A 15759-nucleotide genomic window follows, 5' to 3' on the forward strand; every position below is an offset into this window, starting at 1 on the left:
AAGGTCTTCCCTGTAGCTCAAATGGTAAAGAATCTGCCTGCAATGCAGGAGACCCAGGTTGGACCCCTGGGTCAGGAAGATCCCCTGGAAAAGGAAATGGCAACCCACTCCAGGATTCTTGCCTGGGAAATCCCAGGGACAGAGGAGCCTGGCAGGCTACAGTGCATGGGGTCGAACAAGTTGGACACGACTGAGTGATTAACACTACACACAAATATTTTAGACTGTTAGATGAGCTAAGTACCTTTTATCTGACTATAAGTCTGAAGAAATTTGGAATGAGGGGTAATAAGTGATGCTAATGGGTTTTTAGTAACAGGATATCTTAGAAAGATAGGTGGGCTGTTTACTCCAATGGACCACCTTGGAGTCCAGTGAGAAACTTGAAAGATCTAGGTTAGGACACAGCAATGGTTGGCTGGCAAGCAATGACTGACAAGGCCTCAGGACTAAAGGCAAATGAATCATGGAGGGTGGGAAAGAGACCTATGATTTTGTTCTGATTTATTTTCAATCCTTTCTCAAACAGTTCATTAGAATTCAAGGAAAATGAGAGGCAGAATAGGTGACTAACCAGCTGGAGAATGGACACTGCAGTTTCTTTCTTCCATCTTTCAGATACATGAGAAATGCAGGCTCATAGGTAGAGAAAAATTGGAGTAAAATTTTGTAACATTGGTGGAAAGACTCCAAAGACTATTTTTCTCTGAAATCAAATTACTAAAAATTAGAGCATCTGGGGAAACAGACTTTTTGAAAAGCCAGAGATGAGAAATGTTTCACATTCCGGACCAGCGGCTAGATGTGCAGTGACTACTGGATTTTGAATACTCAAGAGCTGTGGCAGGACCTCACCCATGGAGAATCTGAATCCGTTCCCGCCGGGGTAGCAGGAGATGCCAACATCTTCCCGATGACTGCAGTCATGGCTTCCCCAGGGTCTCCGTGAACACTGAAGGAAATTGGCTTCCTTTCCTGAGCAGCTGACACCATCCAACCATATGGGTCCCATGCTCTCTTCAAAGTGGTTTGCAGAGGCTTGTTTGCCATATCTGTGGCAATAAAATAAACATCATGCTCACAACTGCTGTCTCTTGTTTTACGGAACCACAAACCATAAAACAAGCAACCTCATTAAGTCATGACTTCAGAGGGTATTTGTTTTTTCTCCTATCCTGAGAATTCAGTTCTAACAGTAGAGTTCACTATATCATATATTTTGATGATCTTAACAATATTTGATTGATTGAATGGGTAATGAGTGGATGATTAATCCTATTCCCCCAACCACTCTTGTGTTTTGTCTACAATTTAACCCACTATCCAGAGAGAATGCAGACAGATAAATGTCAAATTCCTGACCGTGGAAATAAAACAGTGCACCAGAAAGGGAGAACACTCATATCAGCCTCTGAAAGCCTTCTGAGTGCGGTTGATTTCATTAGCTCTCTAAGCCCCTTTCCTATCCTGTCTTCCAAAATAAACCATGTGAGGATTTTCCTGGAGGTTCAGTGGTTAGGATTCCACACTTTCACTGCCAAGGGTTGCTGGTTCAATTCCTGGTAGTGGAACTAAGATACTGAAACCTGCATGGCGCAGTCAAAGAAAACAAATAAACAAAAAATAAAAATAAAATAAATATATGTATTGGTTCAGTGATTTCTCAAGCATCATTCCAATCCATGATGAAACCTGGATTTTAACCCATCGAAATCAGAGTAATAACAGTGTTTCTAGCTTTTTATAAGGTTAAAAAATCTGATTTTTTAAACTTTCATGAATTATATTTGTGTTTCAATTGACCTTATTTGTAACACTGCCCTACTGAAAAAGTCTAAGTGTATTATAATATATATACACACTGTAGAAATAGGAAAGATTCACTAAATTAAAAATTAGCAAATAAGTCAATCTCTACCTTCATTCATCTTCTCCCCAATTTGGTTCTTTTGTTCTATAAAATCCAAACAAGCCTCCAGAAATCCCTGGACTAAAAGATATCTGAAGAGTCTTTCAATTGGTCTATATAAATAATTAAACTCTAACTCATAAATTTTATGTTAGTCACTTCCATTTCATTTTATTATTTTTATACTAAGAATATGAAGAGATCTTTTGGTCTGGAAGAGGAATTTTCCTAATTTTTTCCCATGCACTTATTTATTAAATTTATTTAACATAATGAACATTGCAATAAATTAAAACAACACAACTATCAGTGTCATTCTAAGACTTCTATTTTGCTGACTAATCAATTCTTAGCTAGAAAAGTAATTATCCTAAATTCCATACTCCTATCACTTTCAACTTACACCAGGTTTCCACAAAATGCAGCAGTCTGATTACATCCGTTCATGTCAATTATGTAAGAGACAAGAGGCCACTTTACTTTGGGATTTCGTTTGTATGAAGAAACCCAGAGTTCACCCTCTTTTTCATTCCAAAAGAGCATTCTCTTTCAGAAATTCCTCTGTAAACTAAAATGTAAATGTAGCAGGTGCCTATTCTACCTTCTAACGCAATCACTTAGAATTTTAACAAATATTGAGAACACTTTGAACCATTAAGTTCTGATACTCTGTATATGCAAGAAAAACTGAATGTATCTGTGAAACAAAAATAAAAAATGGAGAAAAAATTCAGCATTTATTCAATTGTTTTCACTAGTAAGGAAAAATATGAGAACAGTAAACAATAATATTTTTGAATTTTTCTAAACTTGTGAAAATGGGATACAGTTCTCAGACTAATGGCAAATGCAATGGCATTTTAAAGTAATTCTTATTAATTAAATATCAATATTTATTTGGCTAGCATGTCATAGCCCTTGACCTCATAATTATAATTAACTGCACTGCCCATGAAAATTCAAAATATTTGTCAATCACATACATCTATACCTTTGTGATGTCATTATTTACAACAGGAAAATTTAAGCTAATTTAAATATTAAGTAAATTATAGTATGAACATCATCAGTTATGCTATTAAAAATTATGACTACAGTTATATAAAGTAAAAAAGTGAATGGTAAAATTATATATCTACTACTAGAGCTGTTACAAAGTTATACACAAGTTTTAATAACGGAAAAATTAGGGGTAGTTTTTTATTTTCTTTTTGCATATCTCTAAAATTTTATATTACTTTTACACCTTTAAAAATGTATGTTTAAACATAGCTTGAATGAAAGCATATTTTTGTTTTAACATTTGCAATTAATTCTATCTCAAGAAATAATATAATTTTGCTTATTTCTTTTAAACATGAGACAATTACTTCAAGTATGACATAGAAATACGGAAAATAAGAAAGAATGGGCAATCATGGGTTTCATTCAGAGATTATCTCAAAGGCATCATTTGCAATTACTTCAAGCAATTTAGGTCTTTACTCTGGAATGCATTATGTGTGTGACATGAAATATATTGCTCAAAGTATGATATTCAGTTTTTAAGAGAATGAGGTCAAGGGTGAGTTCAAAAGGTCATCTCATGACAAGAAAGCTGTTTTTCTCAAACAAAAGTGATAATTATCATCACATTATGAGAAAGGAAATAATGTAATACCAAAGAATTTGACATTGGACTTCTCTGCAATTTTAAACACAGTGATGTTATTACTAACAGCATCCAATAGCAGCAATGCATCAGGATAAAACTGAACATTCATAGCATACAGTCTCACTTAAATAGACAAAATGGGACTTAAAGGTCATCCATGGCTCCAGTTATTCAAAAAGGGGGATGGTGGCAGGAAAGGCAAATGAGAAAAACAGCAAGATATGGTATTTATCATCGAAGAGAATGTTATTGTTTTTTAATTGCTGAACTTCCATATATAGATAGGTAGATAAGAGGGGTAGGAAGGTAGGTAGAATAGACAGGTAGATAATGATTGAGAATATATATTGTTAGTATTACACACATTACAAGTAAGGATAACAAAATAAGACTTTTAAAAATATAGCTTGGCATTTAGCTATCTCGTATCAACAGATCTTACTTAAATCCCAGCTGTCGGCAAACCACATAGGTATTAAGATCAGTCCAGCCGTCACTACAGACAGTCCCCCACTGGCCCCTGTGATACACCTCCAGGCGACCCTCGTGGCTGCCTTTACCACCTGCAAGTCTGATGACGCCATCTGCGACAAGAAGGAGACACGGAGACTGAGCGAATAACAACCGGAAAAAGGCCAAGCAACGTGTTAATTTCATGAGAAATAGCATCCGACCCAGATCGCTCTCTAGGCCTTTTTTTAAACTCCTACTAGAATTGTCCTTGGTTGCTCGGACAGTAAAGAGTCTGCCTGCAATGCTGGAGACCTGGGTTCAATCCCTGGGTCAGGAAGATCCCCTGGAGAAGGAAACGGCACCGCATTCCAGGATTCTTGCCTAGAGAATCGCATGGACAGAGGAGTCTGGGGGACTACGGTCCATAGGGTTGCAAAGAGTCGTTCACAGCTGAAGCGCCTCAGCACACAAGCACAGAACTGTGCTCAATGATCTGAGGTCATTAATGGGGCTGCTCCTGAACCAAGTCAGAACACATATCTGTCCTAACAAAATGCTTTCCCTTTCACTTGTACTCCTGTGTCTCAGTAGAAAAATATACTCTGATGTAATTCTAAAGTAATTATTTAGATTTCTCCAGATTAAATAATACTTGGGAAATTTCTTACGGCTTTAATCTCCTTGCTGCTGCTGCTAAATCGCTTCAGTCATGTCCGACTCTGTGCGACCCCATAGACGGCAGCCCACCAGGCTCCCCCGTCCATGGGATTCTCCAGGCAAGAACTCTGGAGTGGGTTGCCATTTCCTTCTCCAGCGCATGAAAGTGAAAAGTGATAGTGAAGTTGCTCAGTCATAGACTGTAGCCCACCAGGCTCCTCCATCCATGGGATTTTCCAGGCAAGAGTACTGGAGTGGGGTGCCATTGCCTTCTCCTTAATCTCCTTAAGTACGAGCAATATTTGTCATTTAAATTTAAAAAGTATAAAAACACAGTAACTTGGAAATAGCTGAAAAATTTAACTGTGAATGAAAAAGTACTGAAATATGAAGACAGAAAAAGCTATCCTGGTTAAAGAGTGATCTATCACGTCAAAGTATTTATTATGATTCCTTAGGCTTTCATAAAGGATTGCCTGGTGGCTCAGATGGTAAAGAATCCGCCTGCAATGCAGAAGACCTGGGTTCGATTCCTGGGTCGGGAAGATCCCCTGGAGAAGGGAATAAAAACTGGGGTGCAAGTTTTGCCTTTGTTCTTTTATCGATAAATCAAATCTAAATTGAATCTTCTGAAATTAGATGAATACTTAATTCCCAGAAAATCCTGTAAAAAGCTTCTAAGCAGATACACAATATAATAAATTCATTCCCCAAAAAATATAAGAGGCCATTTCCATCCAAAATAATCCAAACACTGTCCCTCCTCCCAAATGAAATATATAATCTTGGGGGAAAGTCATACTTTTCATGAATCTCTGGGATCATTCAAATTAAGGTCTCCTAGCAATAGAATCATTATTAATATAAAATTTCACTGTTTGCAAAGCCTTGTTACACCTGTTACCTCATCTGACCAGCAACACTACAAGACTATCCTCATTTGAAAGAGGAGGAAATGGAGGCTCAAGAAGATGAAGTGCTCTGGCTTACAATCTGGTATAAACTTTCTATTTATTTTGTGTGTAAATGTGTTATTCTAATAAAACAACAGTGTGTACAGAACTATGTAAATAAAAAAGCAGACCTTGAGCATTTCAGAGTCTCTCGGAAGTACTTCATTTGACTTTTTTAAAGAAATATTAAAACCCTAATTTTTCTCTTCAAGCTCTTTTTGCTACAGAAACAATAGATTTGTGATGACCCAACTTCTCTTGCCCGTCCATTTCTCTCTTCTTCCCCCTAAACGTTTAAGTACATACACATATACTCAGACATGTCCTTCCTGCAACACAAGACATAGCTTGACCAGCATGCCGTTATTTGGAACAGTCTGAATATTCAGCACAGCAAAGGTCAACCTGGTTCTTTAATAGTGTGCTTTAATCAACAATCCCATCAAAATAGTTTTACCAGCTATAAACACATTCTGAGAGTCAAGACAGGCTAATAAGTGAATGGATTAAATATATAATTATAATACCTAATATCCTAAATTTATCATTGTACACTGATTCTGACTACTGGGTACTATATATTGCAACAAGATCATATGTTCTTAATTACTTTATAGGATTGTGCAGCTTTAAACTGAAAATTCAGAAATATCTATAAATAAAGAGACAGCATTTTAATATACAGTATATATTCTTTTTATGTCTTATTTGGGGGATTTATTTGTAAGCTCATTTAGTAATCTTAGCTAAATTGAGCAGGGAAGTTAAGCCGAAATAGGGGCGAAGGCAAGAGTGGCTAGGTTGACAGGGTGAAGTTCCTACCTGTTAGAGGGGTACAGGACACACCAGCATCTTCTTTATGGTCACAGTCATGCTCTCCCCAGGAACTCTTCGGACACTGCTCAAGAGAAAGCTCATTCCCGGTGCAGCGTACTTCATCCAACATTACTGGGCCAGACCCTTCCCCAAAACGCGCCTGACTCCATGCTTCAGCAATGCCACTGGACAAACATAAAAACATAAGTCAGATCGAAGCTTAGTCTGACCTGTTTCTTCTTTTGCCTCTGACAAAGGTAAACTTATGATTAATTTATAATTTTCCTTATCAATTCACTCCATTGTAGCTATCTCGGTCCATAAAGTACCAAACTAAGAATGAAAGGGCTACAAGCTAGAGTCTGGGGCCCTGATGACTGTGGAACCACCATACCAACCTTGAGCTGACTATCTCTGGTCTCTGGAGAAAGAAATAAACTCTTGTCTTGTTCGTTGTTGTTGTTCAGTAACCCAGTCGTGTCTGACCCTTTGTGACCCCATGGACTGCAGCACGCCAGGCCTCCTTGTCCCTCACCATCTCCCGAAGTTTGCTCAAGTTCATGTCCATTGCATCAATGATGCCGGCCAGCCATCTCATCCTCTGATGCCCTCTTCTCCTTTTGTCCTCAATCTTTACCAGCATCAGGGACTTTTCCAATGAGTCAGCTGTTCACATCAGATGACCAAAATATTGGAGTTTCAGCTTCAGCATCAGTCCTTCCAACAAGTATTCAGGGTTGATTTCCCTTAAGATTGACTGGTTTGATCTCCTTGCTGTCCAAGGGACTTTCAGGAGTCTTCTCCAGCACCACAGTTTGAAGGCATCAATTCTTCGGCACTCTGCCTTCTTTACGGTCCAGTTCTCACAACCGGACATGACCACTGGGAAGACCATAGCCTTGACTATACAGACCTTTGTCGGCAGAGTAATGTCTCTGCTTTTCAACACACTGTCTAGGTTTGTCACAGCTTTCCTGCCAAGAAGCAAACACCTACTGATTTCATGGCTGCAGTGACCGTCCACAGTGATTTTGGAGCCCAAGAAGAGGAAACCTGTCACTACTTCTCCACCTTTTCCCTCTCTATTTGCCATGAAGGAATGGGGCTGGATGCCATGATCTTAGCTTTTTTAACATTTAGTTTTAAGCCGGCTCTTTCACTCTCCTCCTTTGCACCATCAAGAGGCTCTTTAGTTCCTCTTTGCTTTCTGCCATTAGAGTGGTATCACCTGCATATCTGAGGTTGTTGACATTTCTCCTGCCTATTTTGATTCCAGCTTGTAACTCTCATCCAGCCTGGCATTTCACATGTCTTGTTTCAGTTCAGTTCAGTCGCTCAGTCGTGTCCAACTCTTTGTGACTCCATGAATCGCAGCACGCCAGGCCTCCCTGTCCATCACCAACTCCCAGAGTCTACTCAAACTCATGCCCATCAAGTTGGTGATGCCATCCAATCATCTCATTCTCTATCATCCCCTTCTCCTCCTGCCCCCAATCCCTCCCAGCATCAGGGTCTTTTCAAATGAGTCAGCTCTTCACATCAGGTGGCCAAAGTACTGGAGTTTCAGCTTCAACATCAGTCCTTCCAATGAACACCCAGGACTGATCTCCTTTAGGATGGACTGGTTAGATCTCCTTACAGTCCAAGGGACTCTCAAGAGTCTTCTCCAACACCACAGTTCAAAAGTGTCAATTCTTTGGTGCTCAGCTTTCTTCACAGTCCAACTCTCACATCCATACATGACCACTGGAAAAACCATAGCCTTGACTAGATGGACCTTTGTTGGCAAAGGAATGTCTCTGCTTTTTAGTATGCTATGTAGGTTGGTCATAACTTTCCTTCCAAGGAGTCAGCGTCATTTAATTTCATGGCTGCAGTCACCATCCACAGTGATTTTGGAGCCCAAAAAAATAAAGTCTGACACTGTTTCCACTGTCTCCCCAACTATTTCCTATAAGGTATGTCTTGTTTAAGCCACGGTTATTTTCAGTTCTCTGTTACTCATGGCCAAACATCACTTCACTCAAATTTATTTGACTAAATTTACTTCTCTCACAATTCAAAGTGATACCATATATTCTAGAACCCCAGATTTCAATGAAGAAGATCATGATTGCCTGTCAAAATGATAAATGACTTCAGAAATTGCATCTTCAGCCCTTTTCAGCCATTTAATTCTTAGAGTATTTATATTTTTAGTTTGCTTTTCAACAATACTCCATCTATTCCCCATTATTTAAGTTGCTTTTTTCTCCTTACATTATAACTATCTTGAGAATTTAAAACCAAAACAGGAATGCAATTTTAATATATGTAATTCAAATTTTACTATCCAGAAATAAGGTTTTATCAGAACAAAGTCACACTCATTCCCAAATTACTGTCTGTGGCTGCTTCTGCACTACACCAAAGCTCAGTGGAGTAATTGGAAAGTCTAAAGCACTCACTATCTGTCCCTTTACGGAAAATGTTTGTTGACCCTTGCTCTAGAGGAAAGAGATTAATGAAAGCAAATATGGAAACTGATTTAGAGAGCACTGAAAGTTGGAGGACAGAAGCAGGGGAGACAGGATGACTAATGCAGGTCACGGGGGAGCCAGACAGGAGAGCTTTGGAGAAAGGCAGATAACCGTCTCCTTGGATCTCTGCCCTGTGACAATTGCTAGAAAAGAAAAAGATCTGTTAAAGAAAATTTCAGTGAGTATAATTCCTTGAGGCAAGATTAGGTGCTAAATTAAAACCAGGGACCAATATGAGAGAAAATAAAATTTGATCCCAAACTCAGAAACAAAAAATAAACTCCAGATGGTTTAAAAATCTAAATAGAAAGAAGGAAAGAAAGGGTGGAAGGAGGGAAAGAGGAAGACAAGATGACTAAAAAGTTAATACAATGCAATGAAATAATAAGAACATAGTTCTTATAACTTTGGTAATAAGGGAATTTTCTGAGCAAGATAAAAAACTGAGAAATCAGAAAACAAAGACTAAAAAAAGTTAAACTTATAAATTTGAACTATGTAATAAATAAACCAATCACATGAATTTGAACTACTGTATAGCAAAATACACCACAATCAGATCACAAGGCAAAGAAGGTTAAAGATATATTTGTAAAATATAACAGCAATCAAAGATAAAAAATTCCTAGAAGTAAATAATCATAAATTATCATTATCATAATGAAAGACAAAATGACCAACATCAAAAATACGGTAATGGAGAGAAACAAGCTATTTACAGAAGAAGAAATATCCATGGCCACTGAGCATATGGCAAGATGCTCCACTTACAATGATCAAATTAAAACAGTAACAGTGCATTTTTACATATCTTAAAATCCTTTGCACTAAAAATCTAGGCTAAAAGATTAAAAACTAAAGGCTTTCTATTCCCAAGAAAAAAATAACAAACGTAAAATACTCATTACTTGGGAGTGACTTGAGATAGGCTGGACAGAGTAACTGAAATACATTACATTTCAAATATGTCAAAGATATTGTCGAGGTTCTAGGAAAAGTAAAAGGCCTGATTAACAGCCTCTAAACTGTGTTCCTTCCTTAAGGGAGGACACTAGATGGGAGCTCAGAAGCCCCGGATAGTGACTCTGGGGAAAATCATCTATGTTATAATGCAGCCTTAAAACATCATTTGGGTGTTTTATTTTTTTCCTTTTGTATCTCCATATTTTCCATTGCTTACAACCATTATTTTATTGATCACAAAAATGTTTAATTAAAATAAACTAATCAGAAAAATTAATGCAATAATTTCAAGAACCAAAACAAAACAAAAAAAAAAACACTAACTAGGAAACCATGATGTAAAACAAACCAGGTTTTTTAGCTAATTTTTGAGTTTGTTAAAAATTAAGATGATATTTATAAATACACACAGTCCTTCAGCCTATTTCCTGGTACCCTGGACTGTACAGGCTTTCAGGGGAATACCAAAGAAATGGATGACTCTGCCCTTCAAGAGACTGTCTGATACCAGGGAGAGCAACATAAAACTCATGGTTTGTTAAAGGCTAGTAAATACGATGTAAATTTGATAAAGTTGTGTGTTCTCTTCTCTTCCGTTATGAAAAGTATGTCCACACCAGCCCTGGCAGTTCGTTTGCAGTAACAGTCCCAGTTTTACTACTTTCTCACCATCTGACCATAGATTAAATCTGTGGAATAGGGGTTCTCTGATATAATACATCAATTTATTAGGTTATCTTATGCAAAGTTGTTTGACCTACATAGCAGCAATCCCCAATAAACACTGAATTGATCCTATGTCTGGTCCATATCCAAACATTTCTAAACCTATTTAGCTACTCTGATTGTATTCATATAAAATTTGTCTGTTTTTCATAGAAAAAGAGCAAATAAAAAGTACCACCTGACTAACTCAATCCTTGGATTTAGCTATTACTTTAAATAGACACAGAATTGAGTTACACAATTCTATTGTGTAAAAAGAATTACTTGTTAGGTTATAAAAGATTGGTTCTTTGACTGCAAATATCATTTTGTGACACATAACATTTGGATGAAAAACTCATTTTTACAGGTCAGTAGTCCATATTTCTTTCTGGAAAACAATCCCCTGTATCTCCAATAATGGCATTTTGAAGAGTACTGAATGATCACTGTATGCCAGACACTGGTCCAACAGCTTCAAATGTATTAACTCTTTCAACCCTCCCTACAGCCCCATAATGCTACTATCCACTGCTTACAGATGAGGAAACTGAGGTGCAGAAGTTAAACAACTTGCCCAGCATTAGATGGTAGACTTTGCCTGGCTTTAGAGCAGACTCTGAAGCACTCTGCTTTCTCTCAGTCTCTTCAGGCATCTTCAGTGAGGTGTCTGTGGTCTGTCTAAAACATGCTCCTCATTAATTTCCTCCTACAATAAACTTTTCTCTCTTGACTTCCCTATTTCTTTCAGCCTATATTCATATTTATTCTTATTAATACCTGCCTATTTTGCAAACAGTGTAACATGAAAGGAAAAATCCTACTTTGGGAGCCATAAATCTCAAGATTCCAGTCCTCACTCACAGTATAATTTGGGGACTTTGAGTAATCTCAGAGAGCCTAAGTTTCTCATCTGTTAAATAAGGCCTCCTTTCTGCTCAATAATTTGACATACCAATAATGTTTATAAAGTATTTTAAAAATTAGTAAACAATAAAAGAACAAATAAATATTTTAAAAGAGTATGAGAAGAATTTTTATTTTGACCACTGAATAACATGATTCTGTAAGATAATTTTATAGCCAAAAAAAACCTAAGAAGAAAAAAGGGTTCAAAAATTTTAAATTCTTATATAAATTATGGCATATCTACAGAATAAAATATGATGTCACAGTCCCATGAGCAGCTACACTTTTAAGAGTTCTGAAAGACATAGGAAATGCTTCAATGTTAAGTGCACAAAAGGAACTCCAGTTAAAATGTCTCTACCTGAAACTTCATTGCATATGTATGCATTCTCAAGTTCAATTTTCTAACACTTGGCTGTTTCCTTGCCTGATCCTCATGTTTCTCTGAGTTCTGGGCTAATCAAATTTAAATATCTTAAGTACAGTTATTCCTTTTGTGTTTTAGGAAGCTTGCCAGCTACCAAAATCTACAGCCACCATTAAAATGACGGTCAACAAAGACAGCATATCACAAAGAAATTGTAACCAGCACTCCAGGGAGGCATGATATAGTCTCCCTTTGGGAATTCAACAAAGCAAGTACCACTGAGATGAAACATGTAACATTAAAAATTATTTCATCTGAAAGTACTGTGCCTTTAAGTGAGCAAAACAAATTCTAGGGGAAGAGCAGTTGCAGAATACTGCTGTACTGCAAGCTTATGAGAGTAGAAAATCAAAGGAAAGAAAAATAAAGCAAAAGAACAGCATCAACTCAGATCCTAGGGTACTTATAATAAAAAAAAAATCTCCACCAAGCTAGACTGTTGGTTATTACACAGGCTTGTGGAAGATCTTTGCTGTCTTGAATATTTGAAGGTATTTTTCCTTTTCATCACTTCTCCAAACACAAATCTCCTCATACAAAAGATAGCAATGAGCAAATGCTTGAAAAAGATGTAAACACTTTACTCAACCCACACATATGTTCAACATTAATACAGTCTTCCTTGTGATTCTATCTCTACACTCTTTCCATGTAGTAGACTATTGTTTGTCAACACAGTCTGTTTAAGAACTGTTTATGTAAGTGAAAAAAAAAATCTTGGTTCTCAAGAAAGAACTCTACATTACAACATGAATTTTTATAATCAGTTTTAAAACTATGAAAGTTAAAGTGTTTGTTGCTCAGTGGTATTCAACTCTTTGCGAGCCCACGGACTACAGCCTGCCAGGTTCCACTGTCCATAGAATTCTCCAGGCAAGAATACTGGAGTGGGTTACCATTTCCTCCTCCAGGGGATCTTCCCAACCCAGGGATCGAACCCACATCTCTTGAGTATCCTGCATTAGCAAGTGGGTTCTTTACCAGTAGCACTACCTGGGAAGCAAATACTTGAGTGATGTTTATCTAATCAAACTCTTGGATCTAGCCTCCCATTTCAGAAGTTACAAGAACCAGAGGAGTAAGCTAAGTGACACCAGGAGGAAGAAATGAGACAAAGTCAGAAGGTAGTATATTCTACAAAACAACTGGTATTGTCTTTGGTCTCTGCAACAAGTCAGTGTTAGGAAAAACAAGAGACTGTTCTGGATTAAAAGACTTTGAGGATATGACATCCAGATGCACCACAAGGCCCTGGGCTAAATTCTGCTACAGAGAAACCATCTGTCAAGGACATGGTGGGAACACCTATGGAAATTTGAATATGACAGGATATTAAACAATGTAAGAATGATTACCACTTACATTAGTGGTGATGATAATTTGGTTATGTAGGACAATGTTCTTACTTTTAAAAGATGCACACTGAAGCATTTAGAGGTAAAATGTTGAAACATCTTTATTTTGTTTTACAATACTTTAGTATTATTAACCTATGATTTTGAAAAAGTAGGGGGGGGAGGGTCAGTTGCAAAAACAATTGCCAAAAAATCATGGTTCAAGGTTCAAAAATCACACTCCAGTGTCAAAGACCATGCTTAACTGGACAAAGTGAAACAAGAACTGAGAAGTTCTAATTTTGAGAAGTCTCCACATCAACCCACCCCTATCTGCCACAACATGCTAAGTGATTTTTTTTTTCAAATTTAAAGTAAAATATCAACTTTCAGAAGATCTGCCAGTATAATTTGAGAGAAACTTTTAAGCCTGCTATACCAATGTTCAAAATCACTAAAGACAGGGATCAGAGGATACAAAATTATAACATACTATTCCAAAGTAACCATAACTAAAGCAACATATAAAACTGGCTTTCTGTCTTTTTCCACAAGCTTCATTGCCATATCCTGCATAGGAATTATTTCCTTTGAACATTAATAAACATTCTTTGTTCTAAGCACATACCTAACAAATAAGGCAGCAAAGGTCAAAAGTTTAGACAATATTTGGGGGAAAGAAGTTGAACTTCAGTTAAAGCCTCACAACTAGTTTCATCGTATGACTTTGATAAGTTACTGCGTTTGACCGGGCTAGCCACTACCTGGGAGTCCTGTAAAGGTTCCTGATAAAAAGTGGTAAAAGGCTTAAGATTCTTAAGGATACAAAATCAGTTGAATTCAGATACAAACAGGTTAAATCTACAGGTACACAGACATTCTCTTCAAGGAGACTAAAGCCAATACAATGATCAAAAAGGTGGCTTTCTCTATTTGTTCAAAGAAATGTGCAATTTAAACACACCTACCTTTGGGTATGGAAGTAATAAACTTGGAAATGTAAGCAAAACAAAACAAGAACCACCAACCTCAGACCCAGCTGCCTGCAGACCACTTCTGCATCTGCATCATCCCACTGGTCGTCACAGACTGTCCCCCACTGACCGGCATGGTAGACCTCCACTCGGCCCTCACGCACACTGCTCCCCCCAACAAGGCGCAGGATGGGGAACGCAGGGCCTGCAATATGAAATTAACAACAAATTAAACCTACACATTTACACTGACCTGTAGAAGATCAGGCATATTCTATTTCTTTGCCATTCCCAATCATAAAGTTATATTTAATAAGCCACTTCAGTGATATGGACATACCCACGCATGTCTAATATATTTTATGATAATCTCAATTGATTAAAACCCTCCAACTTGCATTACACTCATACAAATAGCTGTCAAGAGGAAGCAGTCTAAATTCACTTTTCCCCGAGGACCTCAGAAACCAGAAAAGATACACTCAAAACTGAAGTTATTGGAAATCCATTTGATTTTATGGTATTGTGGGGGGTAGCACTGATTTTTTATTTACAGTAACTTGAGCATTACCAACATGTAATTATTAACAATGGCACTTATATCTATGACATACTTGCTTTCAGCATAGAAATATTTTTACATTTGTAAACATCAAGTCAAAGTTAACATTATCACAATATAAGACGCTGGTGGACATCCCAGCCAGTACCTTCAAAAAACAATATTGAAGATTCATCTGTGTATGAATCAGTTCATCATTTGTGTATGAATCAATTCATTCTCTGTGAAGAATACTAGAGGCTTCCCCATGCAAATTCCTTATTATAGTCTACAATGCCCTTATCTAGCTTCATCAGTTTTTAAATTTTTCTCTCTTTTTCTTAGTCTAGAATTGAGTACACAGGGAACGCCTTTCCCTTTCACTCAAGTACTTCAGATACCCAGCTATGGAGAAGGCATGTAATAAATATCTGTTGACTGATTGGATTGGCAAGTGATGACTAAAAGCCTAGAAAGAATATCCCAAACAACGAGAAAATAGCTATCGACATCCATTCCTTCAATTCTGTTTCTTAAACTGCTATTAGGCAGAGAGGCACTGCACAAATGCTGCCCTTAAGTATATTGCCTTGGGATATGGACAACATGAGTACAGATGAGAGACCATTGAGAAGGCCCTGCAGGGGCTCAGGTGCAAAAGGTGCTTGCCCACCACTAGAGGAAATTAGGGAATCCCTTCTAAAGGAGCTGCAGCTAAGAGGGCCAAGATGATGGATGGGATTTCATACGTTAGACATGGGGGATGTGCAATTCAGACAAAATGAACCAAATGAACAAAAGCACAGAAGCACAAAGCTCTATGTGTTTGGGAAACAGAACGGCCTCTAATTTTTCTGGAATAAAGAATGTGAGATGGTCAAAGGTTCAGAACAGGCTGGGTCCCTATTAGGGAATTTAGTTTTATCTTTTGCCAAAGACTCATCA

At 37.5% G+C, this 15759-nt stretch overlaps 1 protein-coding gene and 1 long non-coding RNA gene across 2 annotated transcripts in view; one reads left to right on the top strand and one right to left on the bottom strand.

The window, feature by feature from the left end:
* LOC110128800 (uncharacterized) overlaps positions 1-1639 on the top strand; it is a 40967-nt gene extending 39328 nt beyond the window's left edge. The window contains exon 5 of the long non-coding RNA XR_011482552.1: positions 619-1639. This is a non-coding gene — a long non-coding RNA (uncharacterized lncRNA). The remainder of the gene's footprint in view (positions 1-618) is intronic.
* The window catches only part of PRSS12 (serine protease 12), a 77015-nt gene that overhangs the window by 35543 nt on the left and 25713 nt on the right, over positions 1-15759 (bottom strand). The window contains exons 2-5 of the mRNA XM_020879782.2: positions 14328-14478; positions 6449-6627; positions 4006-4147; positions 856-1052 (exon numbers count right to left, since the gene is read on the bottom strand). Coding sequence (XP_020735441.2) covers positions 856-1052; positions 4006-4147; positions 6449-6627; positions 14328-14478 — 669 coding nt within the window. The remainder of the gene's footprint in view (positions 1-855; positions 1053-4005; positions 4148-6448; positions 6628-14327; positions 14479-15759) is intronic.

The sequence above is a fragment of the Odocoileus virginianus genome, chromosome 21 (genome assembly GCF_023699985.2).
Source record: "Odocoileus virginianus isolate 20LAN1187 ecotype Illinois chromosome 21, Ovbor_1.2, whole genome shotgun sequence".
Taxonomy (NCBI): domain Eukaryota; kingdom Metazoa; phylum Chordata; class Mammalia; order Artiodactyla; family Cervidae; genus Odocoileus; species Odocoileus virginianus.